The sequence below is a fragment of the Epinephelus lanceolatus genome, chromosome 12 (assembly GCF_041903045.1).
Source record: "Epinephelus lanceolatus isolate andai-2023 chromosome 12, ASM4190304v1, whole genome shotgun sequence".
NCBI lineage: Eukaryota > Metazoa > Chordata > Actinopteri > Perciformes > Serranidae > Epinephelus > Epinephelus lanceolatus.
In genome coordinates, this window is record NC_135745.1 from 33630788 (window position 1) to 33651273 (window position 20486).

The 20486-nt window shown below is 43.1% G+C and overlaps 1 protein-coding gene across 2 annotated transcripts in view; it reads right to left on the reverse strand.

Moving 5' to 3' along the window:
• gpc1b (glypican 1b) overlaps positions 1 to 20486 on the reverse strand; it is a 108886-nt gene that overhangs the window by 82802 nt on the left and 5598 nt on the right. Inside the window, exons 1-2 of one of the 2 annotated variants that reach the window (XM_033650603.2) lie at positions 19439 to 19592; positions 18724 to 19301 (exon numbers count right to left, since the gene is read on the reverse strand). In XM_033650603.2, the coding sequence (XP_033506494.1) occupies positions 18724 to 18883 (160 nt within the window). In that variant the 5' untranslated portion in view covers positions 18884 to 19301; positions 19439 to 19592. Of the gene's footprint in view, positions 1 to 18723; positions 19302 to 19438; positions 19593 to 20486 lie in introns of those variants that run through there. The other variant, XM_078173317.1, reaches the window with a different exon arrangement.

The window sequence follows — 20486 nt, forward strand, 5'->3', positions numbered from 1 at the left end:
AGTTATAAGAAACTGAGGGGAGGGATATGTTTGGAGAAGCAATTTGTGATTGATTTCAATTTAACGAGGACGCCTTGTCGAGGCACACTCAGATAAACACACACACATTTATGTATTGGTTGACTGACCTGAGTCAAAGCAGTCCGCGGAGACAGCAGAATCGGCTCACTGTCCAAGGAATAAACAACAGTTATTGACGTCACCCAAAATCAACAAGGCCGGGGCCTGAGAAAGACAGCCAGCCAATTTATATAACAATGTGAAAAAAAAGAGCGGCTTTGCGATGAGCGCGACAGCTGTGCTTAATCACGGGAACTAAGCCAAGAGAGATGTGAAGGGACACAGAAGGCCTGAAAGAAGGTGAAGAAAGCTGGAGAGAGGAAGACAGAGCTGGAGGGGAAAGAGGAAGACGGGATATAAGGCTAGAGAAAGGGAACAAAGTCTCAACTCTCAAACTCATATCTCAAACACCGAGAGCCTAAAAAAGGGATGGAAGGTTTAAGAAGGGAAGGGCTGTTGCAGTGAGAGTTCATCCCAGCGTGTGCAAAACTCTCCTGACAAAACCCCCCCAATGTGAGACATCAAAGCCTGGATGCTTCTCTTTTTGCATCAGCAAAGAAGGGTGCATCTGCCAGAACCAAGACAGGGAAAGTAGGTTGTTGTTCTCCTCCACCAACTGTACTTTCAACAAGAAGAGCACACTTCACTTTTCTCATCTTTATTCCATGGGGGAGATCATCAATTCAATAAATGCTGCAGACCCAGGATACATGTTGAAAAGCTTTTCAAAGCCCGTTGCTTTTTGATATAATAATATCAAGTTTCTAAATAAACAAAATCCTTTGTAGGAGAGTATTCTACACCGCACATCCTCCTACACCAAACCCACTTTCCTTGGTTCAGTCCACACTGTCCTCTAGACCCCGGCCATTCATCAGCAGACATCACATGACAGACCCGAGCCATTCATCCTGAGCCCCACAGTCTCCTCTGCCCAACAGGATTTGTGATTCAATTTGACTGAGTGATGCCCTGGGCCCCGGTGCCGCAACTGAGGCTGCTGGGGGTTTGCTGGGGAAGGAAGGCGCAGGGAACAGGGACACACACGAGACATGTAATGTAACAGGAGAGCTACTTCCCCTGCTTCACAGCTCACGGCGGCAGTTTAGTCGCATACTGTAGATCTGCGTAGCCAGTTTATCAAGGACACGAGTTAGCAGACATAAACACAGTCATACAAAGATCTGAAAATGGCCCATTGTGCAATACTGTACACACACTGTGGAACAAAAGAGGAGCTTAATGTGTTGTTGGGCGGGAGGAATAACATGAGTAAAAGTAATTATGCTGAGGTTAAATAAAGATATAGCGAGACATGAAAACAGAGATGACAAGATGAAAGAAAAAGTGTCTAAAAGATATTATTGCTTTATAAGCCTCACGCATCATCTCTTCCTCCCACTTCATCTCAGCAGGAAGGTAGCGAGAGCATCAAAGATTTAAAGAGAAGGCTTTTAGTTTAAACTAGATCCTGGTCCACAGATGCACTCTCAGGCACAGAATAGAGAAGAGAGATACTGGACTATCTCTGACGCAGCTCACTGTTACAATTAGGGCTGTGACGATAACTGCATCACTGCATCACCGTATCACTGTGGTCATGTGATGCTACTGTGGCGACGAGGTCATCAACGTCAGTACTGCACTTTTAGCTGATGTAATACATTTATTGAAAAATGGCCCTGATGCAGCCCTCTGTCTGTAGTCACCACTCTGTAGCCTCGCCCACAGCACTATCTGATTAGCTACACGCCACAAGTACAAGGTCGTTATCGATAATTAAAAGTAAACTACAAACTGAACTAGATGTGGAAAAACATTTTAGTTAACTGAAATAAAAATAAAAATTAAACTTCAGAAAAAATAACTAAACAATATTCTTTACCTACAAAAACAACTTAAATAAAATACAAATATACAGGATATGTCTTTACAGTTTAGTCTTTGTCAATATGGTAAAACTGCCGGCACAAGAAGCATGAATAGGAATTGGTGCATATGTTTTTTGGGTAAGACTTTATTTGAAGGTATCTACATAAGAGTGACATGACACTGTCACAACTATGACATGACACTGTCATGAACCTGTCATGAACATTATGTACATGTCATAAACGTTTATGACTGCTGTCATTAAGTGTCATTCAGTTTTTGTAATGACAAGCTGACATTGTTTGGGTTGTCTTTGTCATGACAACTTGACATTAACCAGGATGACATTGCCAGAAGATGTCTTTGTCATGACAACATGACATTAACAAGAACTGTACCTCTTTTTGTGTTTATGACAAGTTGACATAATGATTATTATTGTTATGACAAAGACATCTGGTAATGTCATCCTGGTTAATGTCAAGTTGTCATAATCAAGACAACCCAAACAATGTCAACTTGTCATGACAAAAACCAAATGACACTTAATGACAGCAGTCATAAACATTTATGACATGTACATAATGTTTATGACAAGTTCATGACAGTGTTATGTCATAGTTATGACAGTGTCATGTCACACTTATGTAGATACCTTCAAGTAAAGTGTTACCATTTGTTGAGACTGGGATGTCTATTCAACTGTGAGTAAATTGCCTTAAACATCTTAAATGTTGCCCCATATTATTATATATATTGTAGCGACACCCATATTTCCCAGCATGCCAGACTGAGTAGTTTGTTGTTAAGTTTGTAGTTTTCTATTCCATAATGCAAATGTCATGTTTTTTGGTACTGTCTATAGTGTGTCTGTTCGTAACATGATGGTTTGTGCTAGTTATTGTCATCTGTGTCTTAATTTATAGTTTGCACCATTAGTGAGTTGGCTATCCCACTTCATGATGCCAGCGGCATTTTCCCCACTTACTATTCAAAACTGAAACAATCAAAGATAAACTGAAACAAGCAAACCCACCCTTGTAACTAACTAATGAAAAACAGTATAACTCTGTGAATAATAACTTATCAATACTGAAGGCTGCCGTGCCAAAAAGTGAAGTAAAGACGGAGACTGGAGCTGCTCCGGTCAGCAAGCTAACTTGGAACTGTGCGTCCGACGTAAAACAGAAGATATTACGTAAATATGTTATAAACATTACAATCTCTTATACTGAGAGTGCAAAAACAAACCAGCAAAAACAAACCAGCGCTTCAGCTGGTATTGTTCTGCCGTTAATAACAGAAGCCATTGGATGTAACTTAAGTTGCATGAGTACGAGAATTACAAGAAGAAGAAGATAGAGTAAGACTGCACCTGGACCAGATTATCAGTGACCACACAGACCTGCCAATGCACAACCTGCACTGGACCATCCCATCATTCTGTTTGTCACTGTGAGTAAAGAATCTTGTCTGTAGTGGAGTTCTTACACTTCACTGAAAATCCAGAGAATCATATCATAAATAGCATAGCATAAAACGCTATGTGTGGTGCCAGCAGGGGCTCTGTGAAGTCCAACATAAATCTCAGACTGTAGTTTATTGGGGGCGGGGGGGCATTGTCCATTTGCAGGTCCATTTGCCAGGGCACCTGCAAATGGACCTGCACCAGTACACACTGGTGGCTGAGGCTACTGTACAAGGTGCCACCTGCTACTCAGTAACAATTTACACACACTCACACAGCCATCAGGAGCGATTTGGGGTTCACTATCTTTCCCAAGGAGGAGCACCTCTGAGCATTCACTGGGTATACATGTTTTTTTTTTAACCACAATAAGTAAAAACCCATACCATCACAGCCTTAAATACAATCACTACATACATTATGTAATATCATAAAGTTACTGTATAGACTGTAGCATTCAAACACACAGACAGCTGCAGATGAGAGGGAGCACCCAGCATGCCTCAGGCCCCAAAAATGCATCTAATATGACACTGTTGAATCAGGGAAACCAGTTGGAAGACAGTGCTGCTGGATACTGCACTCGCTGTATCACCTTGTCCGTGTGCAGCTTAGACACATTTAAAAATGTATAAGGGGTAAAGACATGCACTGCCTTGAAACAATATGAAGGCTATCCTGGAGATCTGCACTCTGGGCTGTGTTCAGTGAGCTCAGGGTTGTTGGTTTTTTTTTTGCTGGCAACATTTGGTCTCGGGGAGGTTGAGGTGGTTCATGATAAAAGCTTTCATCTTTACTGTCAGACTGACCTTGAATGAGGCACTTAGCCTCCAACTATTTAAATGAAATTGCTTATAATTATACTGTGGCTCTCACTGATTGGCAGAGTGGTCGGCTGCTCCCTGTATATGCATCTAGTATGTACAATATGTAGATCATGTATTCCTGCATAAGCCGGTTGCTGTAAATAACATGTTCTTTGTCACCTTGTCTGGTAAAGTAACAGTTGAACAAACAAATGAAAATATTATGTAAAACACGTTACGAGCGCGCCTCTCAAAATATGTGAGCAGAAAGAGTCGTGCATTAGAGTAATGCGGCGAGACTCACGCAGATGAACATTTTTACATAGTATACATTCAAATACACACTCAAACACACACACACACACTATACATAAACACATTATACGCATTAGAAACACACAAGGCAGCCAGCCATGCGCTAAGCTTGGGTTGACAGAGTTCATTTGGAAGATGTAAAATATTTATGAGAGAAGACTCTGCAGGGGAGGAAGAAGAGATGAAAATAGTGAGGGAGCAATGGAGGCATAGCAAATAACGAGACGAATGAAACGATGGCGAGTGGGCCCAACTGAAATGCCCTCTGTTACAGCTGAACGGAAGAAATGCGAGCTAAATAAGTCATTGTCATTTCAAGTTCATTAGCTCACTGCGTGCCATCCTCTCCTGGGAGAAAGGAGAGAGGGGGGGAAAGGTATGTTTGTACAGTGGCAAAACCTCCTGAGCTCTTGCACGCTAGAATATAAACTCATACTGAAAATTGCTTCATGAGTTTTAAACTTTTAATATTCAGCTTTCTGCACAAGAAAAAACTCAAAAAGCATTACAGTTTTATTACTGGCAAATCCTTCAGTGCAGCCTCTCCAGTTTCACAAACACAGTCAAATGCTGCAGTAAATGTGGAGCCAAACACAGTCACAAATGTATCAAGAAATGTTATGTTACCAAAATGACTATTTTAAAACGGATGTTGACAAAGTTTTCCTCTGGGGACATAATTTACAGTTGAAAAAAGGTAATAAATCGCAGTATATTTCATCGCAACACAGCAGCATATTTAAAATCGCAATAATATTGTATCATGACTTAAGTATCGTGATAATATCGTAATGTGTAGGGATGCACCGATCCGATATCTGGATCGAATATCGGCCCCCATATCATCAAAATAAATGGATCGGGTATTGGAAGATGCAACCTATACCTGAGGTGATCCTTTCCCTTTAAATCTGTTGCGACGCGTGCTACGTCATACGTCATGGAGCGAAGGAGAGAATCTGCTGCGTGAAGGTATTTCACACTATTTCAACTGCTGTTGCACGATTGTTTATTTTTGTTTAAAATAAACAGTTCATCATTGCATTAATCAGTTTCACTGTGTTTCAATGCCTGATGCATCTAGTCTTTTCTGTTCTACATGTAAAGATATATAGCTTTTTAGGTCAACCATGGTATCGGATCGGTATCGGCTGATACTCAAAGCCACAGCGTCAGGATTCGTATTGAAACTGAAAAAGCTGGATCGGTGCATCTCTAGTATCGTGGATCCCCTGGTGATTTCCACCTACAGCTCCCTCCTTCTCACAGACGCAAAGAAAAAAATTACTCAGGTTACATCAAACATACTGGCCCATCCCTCCAGACCACTCTCTCCTCAATGACAATATAAACTGGAGAGCTGTTTGTTCATTCACAGTAAATAAACTGTGTAAGTGCGTGTGAATGGTTATAGAATAGCAGGTGGCATAATGTATGGTATTGTATGGTAGCCTTGGCCAGCAGTGTGTGAATGGGTGAATGTGACATGAAGTGTAACAGTACCTTGAGTGGTCAGAAGTGCTACACAAGTGCAGTCCATTTACAATTACTATTCTTCATCTTTTCAAGTAGACAGATACAGAGGATGAATTCCAGCACCTTGCTATTAAGTGGTTCAAATGTGGAAGACATGATGCAACACAGGATGTACAGATATCTACGGACGGTTTCAAACGACTTGCTCTGAAAACAGAACACACATTAAAAATGGACTGGAATTAGTGAAAGAGGCTCCTACAGGGAGTGGGGAGTGGAAAAAATAAAATAAAGGATTTAGATGATAAAAAGCTAATCCTGTACCAGCAAACACGATGACAATTGACAGTAATTACATAGTGTCCCTGTAATTATGAGCTTTTTTTATGCGCCCCTCTTCTCATAAGACCTTCGTAATCCTCTGGTCATTCCCGCTCCTCTATCTTCAGACAGTCACTCTACCTCCAGATCTAAATAGCCAAGCGTGGTCAAGCCAAATAAGCAAACCACCATGAAGTACATGGGGCTTTCCTTCACCACAAATAACGTTTGAGAAATGATGTCACATAAAACCAGATCTCAGTATCTAATTACAGAAAAATGTGCTTAGAAAGCAGAAAATCCAGCAGAAGATGAGAGTTGGATTGGACGTTGGAGTGGACTCAGAGAGAACGGAAGAAAGCTGCCTCACCACAAACTGGGAGAGGGAGATATATAAAGAGGCTGCAACGCACAGCCAGAACAACCCATTTGGGTATTCTGGTTGCTAGAAGAACTAATGTTATGGGGGACTGAGGATCTCTGCAGTTAAAGCCAATTATACAGTGGAGATCCCGAAAATGTACCGGATGGAGAGGGAGAGATGCAGCAGGATCACAGAGCACTAAAGCCTGGAAAAACTCTGCTTGCTTGGCCTCCGGGAAGCCAATAAAACAACACACAGATTTCACTGTAATTACATTCGAACTCAAAGCAAAGGAAGTTGGGGGACGGTTAAAGTGAGTGTGAGAAAATAGATTCCCACAGGAAAAGAAAACTAACAGGATGCTGCAAAATTTCACAGAATCTGCAACATTTTAAGAATTCATCTGTCTTATTCTCACACGTGTCTCCCAAAGCCCAGGAGACGGAGCAGTCCTGAGACACCGACGTGTGTAGCTCCATAAACAATGTCGATTTTCTTAGATTTTTGGATTGAACTCTTGAAACATATGGCTTTAATGTTCAGGCTATAAAATGCGTGAGTAAAATTAGATCACAAAAATATGGAGTCGTAAAATTCACAGACAAGTACCCGAAACAAACTAACAATGTTTTTGGAGAGCATCTGTGAGCATGCAGTAAATTTCACATGAAATATAAATGAATTCACAACTTCCTCTGCAGGAGCAGATAGGGGAAAGAATGAGAGATAAAGCCTCAAAGGCAGAAACGACTTAGGGAGAAAGAAAGAGGGGAGGAAATAATTATGATAATGGAAACTAGTGTGAAACAGTTTATCTCTATGAGAGAAAACCTTCAGGAAAATTATGAACGCCAAGTAACAATAAAGCAAAATAACTATTGTGTGGAGCCACTTGCCTAGAGCGGCTAAAAACAAAATCCTCCAAAATGACCAATTTAAAAAGCCAAAGCGGGAGCCATCAGAGAGCAGCAGATTCCACAGAGATGAGGGGAAAGTGGCAACTGTTCTGCATCCCAAGTATGAAAACATGCATCTTTGGAGGAGATTAGGGAGAATAATGTTGACACCTCAGGGGAGAGGAGGGGAAACTGGAGACAAAGAAGATATTCACAAGTCTTGAAACACCTGGGATATCTTCCTTACACCCACACGCACTAACAACACATACGCTAACAGAAGGCTTGATAACTTGCAGTCCAGTTTTTGTACCGCCACTCCGGCACTGTTTTATTCTACAGATGTGAGTTATAGTGTTTTTAATAAAAAACCTAGGTGCGGAAGAAAGGGCCACTGTTGAACAGAGCAGAACAGAAATGATTGCTTATCAAAGGGAAGTGTGTAGTTGAGGGATATGTGTACTGCTGCGCCTGTGTGTCCTATCTTTATTAAATCTGTATTGTGTGTGCCAGGCGTCTGAGCAGCGAGGTGCTGGACACATTTCAGGCATTCAACAGTTAGACGGCACCTTACTGATTTTATCATCTCTTCCAGTCTTTTTATATACAGGCCAATCTCTCATCTCTTCAATTCCTATTTCCTCTTTTTTTGTATTTGAGAGATAGGAGCCTGGAGGCTGTCTCCATCAGGGAATATCCATCTATTTTGGCAATTATATTGGGTATCGCGAACTGGATCTAAACTGGGAGAAGCGCTGAAAAGTGTGCCTCGGCTTCACGAAAGACAGTGGTGGACAAAAGATGTAGTTGCTGCACACAAATGACAATGGCACATATGACAAAGTAGTTCCTAGCAATGATACCCCTGAATCACCTGATCTTAGATGCTCGTCTGACATCACAAGACCCAATCAACAGCTGCAGACCAATAGGATAGACCTACAACCAATAGGAGCAATTGAATGTGACCTAACACTGAGTGACGGACAAGCGCAAAGAGACTACAGCATGCAGAGATGAGCTGTGATGGTGGACGGTGCTCTGCATGGTTTATGCTTCCCGTAGTGTCCCCAATGCGAGGGTACGCCAGCCAAAAATGACATCATCATGTACTGTGCATAAAGCGCAAAGGCTTTGTTGTCAGTCATCATCTGAAACACGCCCCACATCAGATCGATGATAGGACCCGGGCCAGGACAGCTGGAAATCTTTCCGAACCTGCCCTATTACTCAATCAGTTCTTTGGACAATTGACAGAACATTAATCAACAACTATTTCAACAACCAATTAATCATCATGAATCCAGCAAAAAATAACAAGATTCTTTTGAAAAGTATTTGCAGCTTTTCTTTTCTTTATATCAATGTAAGTCACACTTTGTTTCTGACACTTTGTAGACTTGAACATCAGAAACAGTGCTGCCACTAAAGTACTATTCGGACGGGATTAGTTTTACATAGGGATGTGGACTAATGTCAGTTTACCACAGGATGTCTGTAATATAAATGTCCAATTCGCACGGGACAAGAAATCTCCGTAATTCTACCAGAGATGGGAGTGGTAACTTGGTTTGCGCCCTGGCGTCACCTCCCTGTCAGCATGTGCGTGCTACGTTGCTTCCTGTATGTGTAATAATAATTAGTGATTAGCCCAATATGAAATACTGCCCATGATCAGGATTGTGTGTACACAACGATTAGCATTATGGATTTATATTAGGCCTACCTAACACAACCAGAAGTCTTGTGGCATTGAAAAGTGCTTTCTTCTTGACCGTATTAATTGTTAGTTGTCCCACGTAGGGCTATGCGATCATTAGAAGAATGTCTGCTATCACGACTGCTGACAACACCGAATGCTTCTTCAATCGAAAAAACACGGATAACTAGTTGTAAACGCGGAAAAATTGTTGTGACAAAATATTTACATACATTTTCACAGATTATTGCCTTCGCACAGGATTAATATTACCCAAGGTAATTTCTCCAGACCATTTTACAGAAGGTAAAAGTCGCCGTCATTTTTGCTGACATTATCCGTAATGATTACAGACATGGCGCGCTCGGACGGGACTAAAATCCCTGGTAATAATTACTTTACCTCACGTTAAACTAATCCCGTCCGAATAGGGCTTAATACTTATTTTTATTAAAGATTAATGTCACGTAATTTTCTTGATTAGTCATTAGGTCTTTCACATCTTTAACAAAAAATGTAAATATACAACAATATACCTCATTATTTATGAGCAGGCCCACATGGAATCTGAGCCTGCAGCGCTCTGACGACAACTCCACAGATTTTCCCACAGATTAAAAAACTGTTATCTTTAATGAATACTGTTGATCAAAAAAAAAAAAACAACAACATTCAGTTGAATTACACAGATTTATCACTGCTGAAAACTAAAAAGAAAAAATTATGTGCAGATTCCACATGGGACTGTTTATGACTGTATGACAGACTAAATCTTGTGAAAATCTATCCTTACTTAAATAATTAGCGTTTAAAAGAGTTCACACAAGCCGGAATCAATAATCAGAATCACAAGCTACAAGCCCATATGTGGCTGTTTGTGTGTCTCTGTGGGCCTGCTGAATTTGTTGCCATAGTGCCACAGCCACAGGATTTCCCAACAAACACTCCGGTCCACAGCTGCAGACAGTGCATATGTGTGTGTTGGCGAAGGGCGTGTCACCCTGTAAAATTCATACTGCGTGCCCTCACTTAATATTGTAGTAGGCGTCCTGGTTTGGGTCTATACCATCTGTCAAGCGGCGAGAGGGCAAGAGGAGAGGTAGCTGGAGCAGGATCGAAGCCACGCTGTGAGCTAAAGCCAGTTCCTTGTCACTTCAAATACTCACCTGGTCTACAGAAAGCACTGCTGGAGGGGACATGGGCCACAACAGCTTGCCATGGCACACATGCGCATTTACATAACTGACGAAAGGGCAAAGCACAAACGCTAGCAATCATTCGCACACAATGACAGCAAATGGAAAGGAAGCGGTTTAATAACATTCTCACTACGGCTTTAGAAGTCATGCAGAGTCCACACACACACACACACACACACACACACACATCTGTGGCACACACACACACAAATGAATGCTCTCCTATTTGCTTGGGCACTGCACACACATCTGCGCTCAACCACACACACACACACACACACACACACACACAACAAGAGACAGTGAAGTGCCTTGCTGTGACGAGGGAATAATTCTCCTTTTGACACAACCAATTCCTCTGAAGACAAAAGAGGAGTCATACACCAACACACTGCAGCCCTCAACCCCCCCCCCACCACCACCACACACACACACACACACACACACACACACGCCTGTTGCAATGACACTGCAAACCCCTGTGGTGACATAAAAAGACTGGCCTATGCTGTCATCTGTGTGTGTGTGTGTGTGTGTGTGTGTGTGTGTGTGTGTGTGTGTGTGTGTGTGTGTGTGTGTGTGTGTGCTTGCCAAGGGAGGGCTGTACGTGTGAACTCTCACATTAGACGAGTGACAAGGAACAAAAGACACGAGGAGCGCGAGAAGGGAGAATAGAGAGGAGTGGCAGCAGCTGAAGTGCATGCTGGTCTGAGAAGCGGCAGCTGATAGTTGTCAAGGTGGTGCAATATATTCTAAAAAGCAATCTCTGTGGGAACTCAATTTCCTACCTTTTACACACTGAGGTAAATTACTGTAGTTTTCTAAAATCACTCATAGGAAATAGAGAGTTTTCCACCTCTTTCTGTCTTTGCCGTCAATGTAATTATTTCACTGTTTTCTTTACTTGTGCTTTTCAAAGGAAATAGGATCGTAAAATTTCAGTCTGACCTTAAATCGTCTGCCCAAAAACGATTCAGATCAAAGTGACAACTTCGATGTCTGTGCTTAATCGAGGAAACTGCTAAGTGTGGAACCTGTGGAAAAGGTTTCCCCGTCCTTGTTCGCATTGTATGTAGAGTTCAGAGCAACTAAACATGTTTGGACAGACTGTCCTCTAGAGTTCCATGTTTCCAACAGGCCTGAGACTGAAAATGATTACGTAAAGAAATGCAGCGCAGAGCACGTTTTTAAAAGGAGCTGTTTGGTTTAAACCATTTTTAACTCCATCTTTTCTTTGTGTTGTTTTTTCCCACATATAACCCGTCACAGGGCGGAGCAGGGACTAGCAAAACCAAGCAGACCAGGGCAGCCCAAGTCACACTCAGCAGTCCATCGGCCTTCTCCCTCTCTCTCCTCTCTCTCTCTCTCTCTCTTCCCTTTCTCTGGTGAACATCAAACACGCTGTGGTCTGTTTCATGCTCCCTGCAGCCCATTATGGCTTAATGCTTCAAGAGGCTTCTTACTGACTTCAGCATTTTAACAACTCCAACATATTCAGTTGGTAGGAAAACACACACAAAGAGACGTGCACGCTCGCAAACACACACACACACACACACACACACACACACACACACACACACACACGGCTGCACATAAACAGGCGCAGACAGGAGCCCAGATGTAGGGATTCGCACACTTTAAACTGCAGCAGAGTTACGAGCCTGCACACTGTGATACAGAAACAACTGTTGCTCTTGCTTTAATCCGTCTGTAGAGGAAGACCAACAGATGCATGGGGCTTTATGCTGACGTTAACCTTCAAATAAGCCCTGGCCCTCTTATCTCCAAGTTGGTTAATGAGTTCCATTCATAAGGCGGCAATATGTAATTCAGTGCGATCAATTAGTTATCCGCCATATGGAGAATATAAGAACACCACATCAGCGGGGATATTAATGGGGTGGAGATAAGGCTGATGTCCACAGCGTCTGCAATGACAACAAGCTTATCTCAACACACACACATGGTGTTTACTATTTATGGTCAAGTTTGGTCTGTCCCTTTATCTGTCTATAGCCATTTTCAAAAATGAAATGCACAACATTGCTGGATTCACGTGTTTAAGTAATGTTTTTTTTTTTTTTTTGTGACTGTGCAATTTAGAAATGCTGTCACAGCTTTAGAGTTTTACTGAATATGAGTTCAATCATCTGTGCAGCTGGCATGAATGAGAATGTCTGTCTCTCCTTAGCATCTTTAAGTGTTTTGAGAACGAGACAATTATTATTTTCTTTGTGCATACAGTAACACATGATAACTAGAAAAGTGCTTTCAGTGTTGTACAGATCTCTACCAGGCAGCTGCTTCAAACAATGCATGCAGCACAGCTGTGCCCGGTGGCGTTGTCCATTCCAGCTCCCTTACAATCAAGATGGTTCATGAAATGAGGATTTTTTTTTCATCTCGTGTCGTGCCTGACTTTAGTGGGTCATAACATAGCAGATATGGAATGAATCTGCAGAGGCTCTGGTTTAAAATGAAACCAAACTTTTCTATGGATGCCCGTTGATGGAATGCCAAAATGTAGCCAGGAACTGACTAGTTACAGCTTGTTTTTAGCAAAGCCAACTGCTGGAAATGCCTCTTGCTACGTGACTTTGCTGAGAACTTGCGGCCCTTACCAGCTGGTTTAGAGGAATGATGGTGTAACGTAGATTTATCATTTGATTTGAGTCTGTTTTGGGTTGAATATAAAGGGATTTGATTGAAGAATGAAGCAATGATTTGTGTTTTTCACTTGACATTTTGTAGTGGTGGATACCAGCTATCCTGGACAAATCCCCAACTAATTTAAATTAATATTTTACTTAGAAAATGTCAGTGTAGGATTGTGTTTATTCTCCTGTCTGGTGCCAAACTTATACTTTGTTAAATCGGGGATAAATCTATGCCACAGAAATGTTTGCATATGCTCTGCCATATTTAAATGATTTTTCTTGACTGCTATTTTGGCTAATTTGTTTTGACTGTTGTGATGAATGACCTTTAATACTGCACCATGTGAAAATTTTCGCACATTTCACAGATCCCCCCCCCCCCCCCCCCCCCCCCACACACACACACACACACACACACATTGCATTATGGCTAACTTCAGCCTGCTTCAAGGTCACCATCAGTTTCTGTCAACATAGACGTTCCTGATGTCCAAATCCCTGACACTTTTATGAAGCAAGCCCAACTCCAAGTCAGCTTCAAGTAGAGACACCTGATGTCCATGGCCGTTCATGGCCCATATCTTTACCTCGTGTGGATAATTTACCTTCTGTCAATCACTCACTTGATTGGTGACAGCAGCAGTCAGTAATGGTATAATACAGTCAATAATAAAGTCAGTGAAACAGAATTCAACACTTGTTGATTACTGCAACCATGAGAGGTCCATGAGCATACAGTCATAAATGTGCACACAAATATTAGGCTGACTGGTCCAGTAGTGTGTGAGATTAGGTGTGGACAGACAGACACACATGCACACACATGACTGAGTGGCTAATTTATTGCAATGCTTGTAATAAGGCAGACAGGAAGTAAGCATTTTTTTTCCTTTTGGCTTACGCCATGTTGGAAATGTTCGGAAATCTCATGGTGTCCGACCCAGTGAGATTGCTCCAGGGTTTTAAGATGCTGACCATCTAATTGCAACACCCCAGGTCCAAGTCCGCTTTCTTATACATGCCTCCCTGAGCTGGGACACAGATTCAGTCTCTATGCCTGTTGCTACAGAGTGTTGGCTTGCACAGGTAAAGAAACACTTCAGCTCAGTAACACTGTTAACAGTGCAGTGTTGGTACTAAAAGATTAATAAATAATTGATAACACTGTGAACATATTTTTATAATCCGAGCTGACATGAGACTACATTGCTGAGGGGATAAGAATAAGGTGCCAGCACATGTCAAGCAGCCTCACAGGAGGGCGGACAGAGGAGCCGGAGGGTCTTAAGCTAAAAGCAACTGGTGGTAGACATAAAGATACTGTATAAGTATGTCCACACAGATTAAGAGCTTTAATACATACACAATTGTACATAGTCTGCAATTCTCTCTGGACCATAAACACTCAAGTCGATGAGCCATTTGGGTTGAAGATAACGCAGGGATGTGAGAGGTGGGTGCTTGTATACCATGAGGGTGAAATAAAAAGTCAAATTAATATGACTCCTTTATATTTTTGCTGTTTTGTTGTTGCAGCCTCTCCCTGGCTGGCCAGCTATGTTTTATTCTGGCAGTGGACTCCTATCTGCATTTAACCTCTGGCTAGAAAATGGTGTAGGGGGCAGCAAATACACAAGTAGCCATTATCTTATCATTACCCTCAGTCAAAGAGGTGAGAGAGTCGCCTGAGGAGATTTCCTACCCAGCGTGTGAAAACTCATGCTCTGTTTTAGCTACAACGCTGCTATTATGCATTTCCAGACTTATACCCAAATTCACAGTCAAGCTGCTGAGTTCAAAACATTCCCATACTTTTTTTTTTTCGCTGTGGGCTAACATACTGATCAGCCCATATTTCCAGCCACAAGCCAGTCTTTAGTCGACAACAGTTCCTAGCAAGCCTGGTGAGCAGCGATCCCACTGTATCATTAGCCAAACACTGGTTAGAGATGACACTTCAGAGCAGCGAGCCACTCGCAGTCAGCCTGTAGCAACCAGCAAGCAGCAATCAACAACAACACAAATACAGCATGGGAAAAGCCAAAGTCATACCAAAACGTAACCAGCCTTCCTGCAGATGTCTCATGCAGCCTGTCTCTTTGTATAGGCTTATATGTCATTGAGCATCTAACACTCATTGGCTGCCAGCTGCTTTCAAAGAGCGTCTGGCGCCTCTCGCTTTAAGAGCCGATGAGAGAGAGAAACAGAGAGATGAAGAATGTCATCCCCTGAAAGACAAAAAGATAAGTCATCAGGACTGTAATGATGGGGTGGGACAGGGAGGGGGCAGTGCAGGGAGGAGACAGATGAGCCTCGTGAAAATCAATCACCCATTTTTGGTAAATACCAACAAAAAAAGCCGTTTCCTAAAACTGATTACACTCGGCGGAGTTAAACTAGCATCATCGCACTCATTTTGATTGCTTGCGACCCATCGCTTTTCATTTCTGCTCAACTGATGCTGTTACCATGGTCCAGTAAACTCCGCTTCAACACAATAACAAACAGCTCACCCTGAACTCAATAGCTTTCTTCCGCGTGGGTTTTTCTCTAGGGCAAATTACTTAAGAGCAGGGGGACTATCCAAGTTGTTATATGAGGCGTATCGATGTGAAAGCAATATCTAGGAATCTTCTTCCACCGCTGACTGGGCATAATCAAACAGGGACTGGCATGCGGGATGTGGGATGGGAGTGTTTTGCAGTTTTTTTAACCACACAGGTTCACAAACGTACCAAATGCAAACGTAAAAAGCAGATGTAGAAAAGTTAAGAGCACATCTTTAAATCCCAAACTAATCAAAATTAAATCTCATGGACTTAGAAGCACTGACAACTTTTTTAAGGGTATATTACTTGCAGACTTTGTTGAGACTTCTGCATATGCTTCCATGTTTAATTACATAAGTTTGTGCACCTAAAAATGAAGAATTACAGAAGTGTATTGGCTACTTTGTGTGTCAAGGAATTTGATCTCATATATTGTGCAGCAAAGGATGTTAAAGTGCTGTGACTGGACATCATTTCTCGAGCCGTCTCTCATCGTCCTCCCAGACTGACTCGGGGTGATGTACTCAGCATGTGACCTTGAGTCAGGCCCGGCCAATACATTACGTTGATCAAGCCCCGGCGTCAGAGCAGGAAATATCCCTCTTCAGATGTCAGGGATCATGCACAACATCCAGGTGGCTCATAATTTGGAGGCATAAATTAAAGCTTTCATATTTTACTCAGGTGTTTAATATGCCAGACTGGAGCGGATGAGCAGTTATTTATGCTTGAGAGCCAAGAAGACGGGGACACGGGGAGAAATATTGTCAAAGCCAAATCGCCCCTTTCCTCTATCTCTCTTTCTGTCTCACATTTATCCACTTCTGCATCTCTCCTTTTCTCCCTCAGTTCTCTATCCATCTCTTCCTGGCACTCAGGGTCTGTCTCACTCCCTTATTTTCTCTCTTACCGAGAATGCATTGACCCCAGACTTAAGTAAGCTCCACATCATTGATTGAAACAAGAGGGACAGGTGGTGTCATGACAAGACAGATTTTATCTTTAAAGCATTATGGATTACAGACATTTGGAAGAAAAGGGGGTTTCTAAGGCACCGGGGCTGGCGTTAATTCTGTCAAATGATTTATTCAGTATGGTCAATCAATTAAATTAGAAGTGTCCAGTTACTACTTGGCCCTCACTACCTTATGATGTATGGCGTGATGACATGAGCTAACAGTTTCATCACATTACCGCCCCACCCTCAAAATCTTATAATCTCTCCCATCCTATCAGTGCAATCACAGGGAAAGATCTACTGTGCTGCCTTTGCATCGGATATCATGTTCCTCAGAAGCGCACTCTTAATGCTCCATTTATGCATCTTAGTGGCAGCTCTGGATAGTTAGGAACCTGAGTGAGATCACAGGGAAACACCTAAAATCTGTAGGGCGAGAAGCAAAACCCACAGCACGTTATATGCAGTCTATTTCTGTCACGGCACAATGCTCTTTCTGCAGCCGTGCTGTGCTGTGTGAGAGCCCATATGCTATCAGAAAATAGAGCAGCTTCTACTTTAGGAGTGTGTGACCTTTAGGTGAATACTGCAGAAAGTCACCCTTGTATGTCTCAGTGCCAATCGGCCTGTGCTAATGGACAAACATCTCTGTCTTCACAGGGGAGGAAAGTTTATCTGCTGTCACAGTGGTGTAGCACTCTGTAGAAAATGAATTGGACAACACAGAGGAGGTGACTGACGCAGAGTCTGGGGGGGCTTTTTGAGGAAAGGGTATGTTATCAGATTGAGAGGGACTGTGGCGGTGTTACAGTATGAACCATTGCCCACGCTTATTTCCTGTTTGTAAAAGCCTCCAGATCACTTCAGATATCAGTGTTTTACTTCCTGCTCTGTACTTTTTGGAAAACAGTTCTTCACGTGCAGTACTTTGACAGTTTTGGGACAATGAACTATAAAGTATGCCAGTTTAAAATTAAATTTCCTTTTTAATCCGTGCACTGGAAAGTGGTTGTGTAAGCATGCACAGTCACAGCCTCCTGTCTTGTCCATGCATGTACGATACTGTAACTGTAGAACCTGAAATTGCAGTAAACTGCATGTGTGTGTGTTCATGTGTGTGAGAGCGTTGCACTGAATTCCACAGGAGGCACACGTGTAATCATCTGAGCTGAAGACGGGCTTGTGACTGTCTGACATCAGACCATGAATGACACAGTGAGCAACATCATATTTGCGTGGTTACAGCACATGGTCAAGTGACTGTCTGGCAATTCTATAAGGATTCTCCGCACAAAGACCACATATAGCTTAAAGACGAGGGCAGGCTGGGGAGTGCCCTCAGGAGCAGCAGCAGCTTAGTTTACAGTGACAGGGAAACCGAGAAACACGAACAGAAACAGAGGTGCTGATCCTGCTTCTGTTTCTAAAAATGTCAAGCGTGCGAGACAATTTGAAGGGACTTTCTCATATTTCTGATCGGGCATCCAGCACAGAGAGATAGTCTCTGACGTGTCTTAATATCTTTTTCAAAGCAGTGTTTCATCTTGAGAAATAGCCAAGAGGTAGAGCTCCTCTGATTTACAGAACCACGTGACGTGAGATGAGCCTGACTACAGGTTTAAAAGGTACAAAGACAGGAACTGGGATTCGCTCACTCACAACAGAACAAAGTGCATCCTTTTTAAGTTTGTCGTGAACATGACAATTTTTTAAAAGTACCACTTCCCTGCAGTGATGTGTGCCAACTGTGTGCAGTTTGTAAACCAAGTGCACACAATCATTCATTTTCAGGATCATTCATTTCTACGGGACAGGTCAGATCTACAGTACACACCAGCACTTACACAATAAATGGTGCTACTGCAGGTGCGACTTTGGCCCCAAAATAGACTAACATTCCTAGGGGGGACTTGCAGAGGGATTATGGTTCTCAGTGGCAATGAGTTTACAGCAACTCTGTGAGGCTGAACATTTTATGGCATGATTTAAACTGACTGTTATGCTGTATATAGACAGGTATGATCCAAAAAGAGTGCACACAATATGACTTTGTTCAGGGTGTATTTTAAAGGAGTTTTACCTGATATTTCAGACTGAGGGAGACCATCCAGAGGGAATCCTTTCCCGCTATAAAACTGCCTGATATCCGAACAACTCCGGGCTTTGCTGGTCCCTTTGTCCCCATAGGCTGGTGCCGTTAGAGAGCACACTGCCAGAGCCGCTATGATGAAGGAATCCATCCCGGCCGGCTGCTGTATGTGGACTTAGTCAAGTGCAAATCCGACCAAGAGGCGAAGCGACTGTGTTGAGTCCTCAAACGGAGCAGGAGACTCCCAGTGTAAGTGGCCGCGTGTCAAACGGGGCTACTGAGTGCTGCTGTGCGTAAAATATCCTCCACCTTCCTACAGCCCTGTTGCCCTCTCAGTGCGTCTGCTGAGTGTGTGGCTGCTCTCCGCGCACTGCTGCACGGCACAGGAGCGACTCTTCACAGCGCAGAGGTCCCGTCTCTTCCCACTCCTGTAGGGCCGATGTGGACAGGACAGCAGATTTATTATTTTTCCCCAAACAATCAAATCTTCTCACGCTGTGCCCGGGATGAGTGCAGACCTCCTGTCTCCTGTATATCCACTGTTGGGGTGGGTTTTTTTTTGGTTTCACCTAGAGAGAGGGAGAAGCAAGAGAGAGATGAAAGAATTAGGTTACGCGTTTACAGCTGAAATAATTTAGGTCGTGTCAGAAAATAGCTCTGTGTTGCGCTGACGCGGTGCAGCCAGGTTCTGTCGCCGCACGCCTACCGGCTATGACGGCCCGGAGGGATCTGAGTAAGGAGGTGCGCTCAACACAGGCAGCAGCTACCGCAGCTCGTTCCCGGCTCAGGATATTCTGAACGATGCTATGCCAGCGCTGCCACTCCGAGGAATGAGGAGGAGGAGGGAGGGAGAGGAGAGGCAGACAGAGTGGAAGAGAGAGTGAGAGGGACTATATGAGGTTTCGCCTTCCTCCTCTGTCTCATCTAAATATTATTTTTAGACATGTTTCAGAATAACATTACGAACAGGTTTGGGTTGAGTTTTGGGAACATCTGTCGTGTTCAGTTAGTATCAGTGCTGCATGTGGTGTTGGGTGTATCATGAGGCTCTCAGGGAAAGAATGTGCTCGACGCCTCCTGACAGCTTGAGCTCCAGCAGCCAGGTGTCTCAGGTGAGCTGTGGGCGTGCCCTCGACCCCACGCACCCACCCACCAGCACAGGTCAGCGCTGAGTGTACCTCTCCTCCACCACAGATAGTGGCTGCATACATGCGCCTTATCACTCCTCAAGGTGCAATTACACTACAAGTCACTACCTGCCCTGTTGGCTGTTTAGCTGTCACCTGCTGAATGCCGTCATTATCCCAGTTTCTGTAGGTGTATGTGAACTATACCAACCTTCTGTATGAAGTAAGTTTGCACCATGGGCGGATTATAAGACAATGAGCCCCTGGGCACAGATATGCAAAGGGCCCCACCACCTCTCCAACACAGGAGCTCTTTGTAATCATAAAGCACCTTTTTTGTATTTATTTTGTGTCTAGGTGTTCATTTCGAGTCCTGCTGAGGTCATTTTGAGGGGGGTTTTTGGTCGTTCTGTGTTGCTTTATAATTACTTTGCATCTCTTTTGGTCTTTACGTGCCTCTTCCTGGTCAGTGCATGTTAATTTAAGGACAGCTTAAATTAAGGACTGGCACTATTTGGTCTGCTTTAAAGGAACCCTGGTCCGCTTCCACAGACAGTCTCGGTTCATTTGGAGTGGTATGAATGCTCATTCGGTATGAATGCTCATTCGAACTCTGGTGCGGACCAA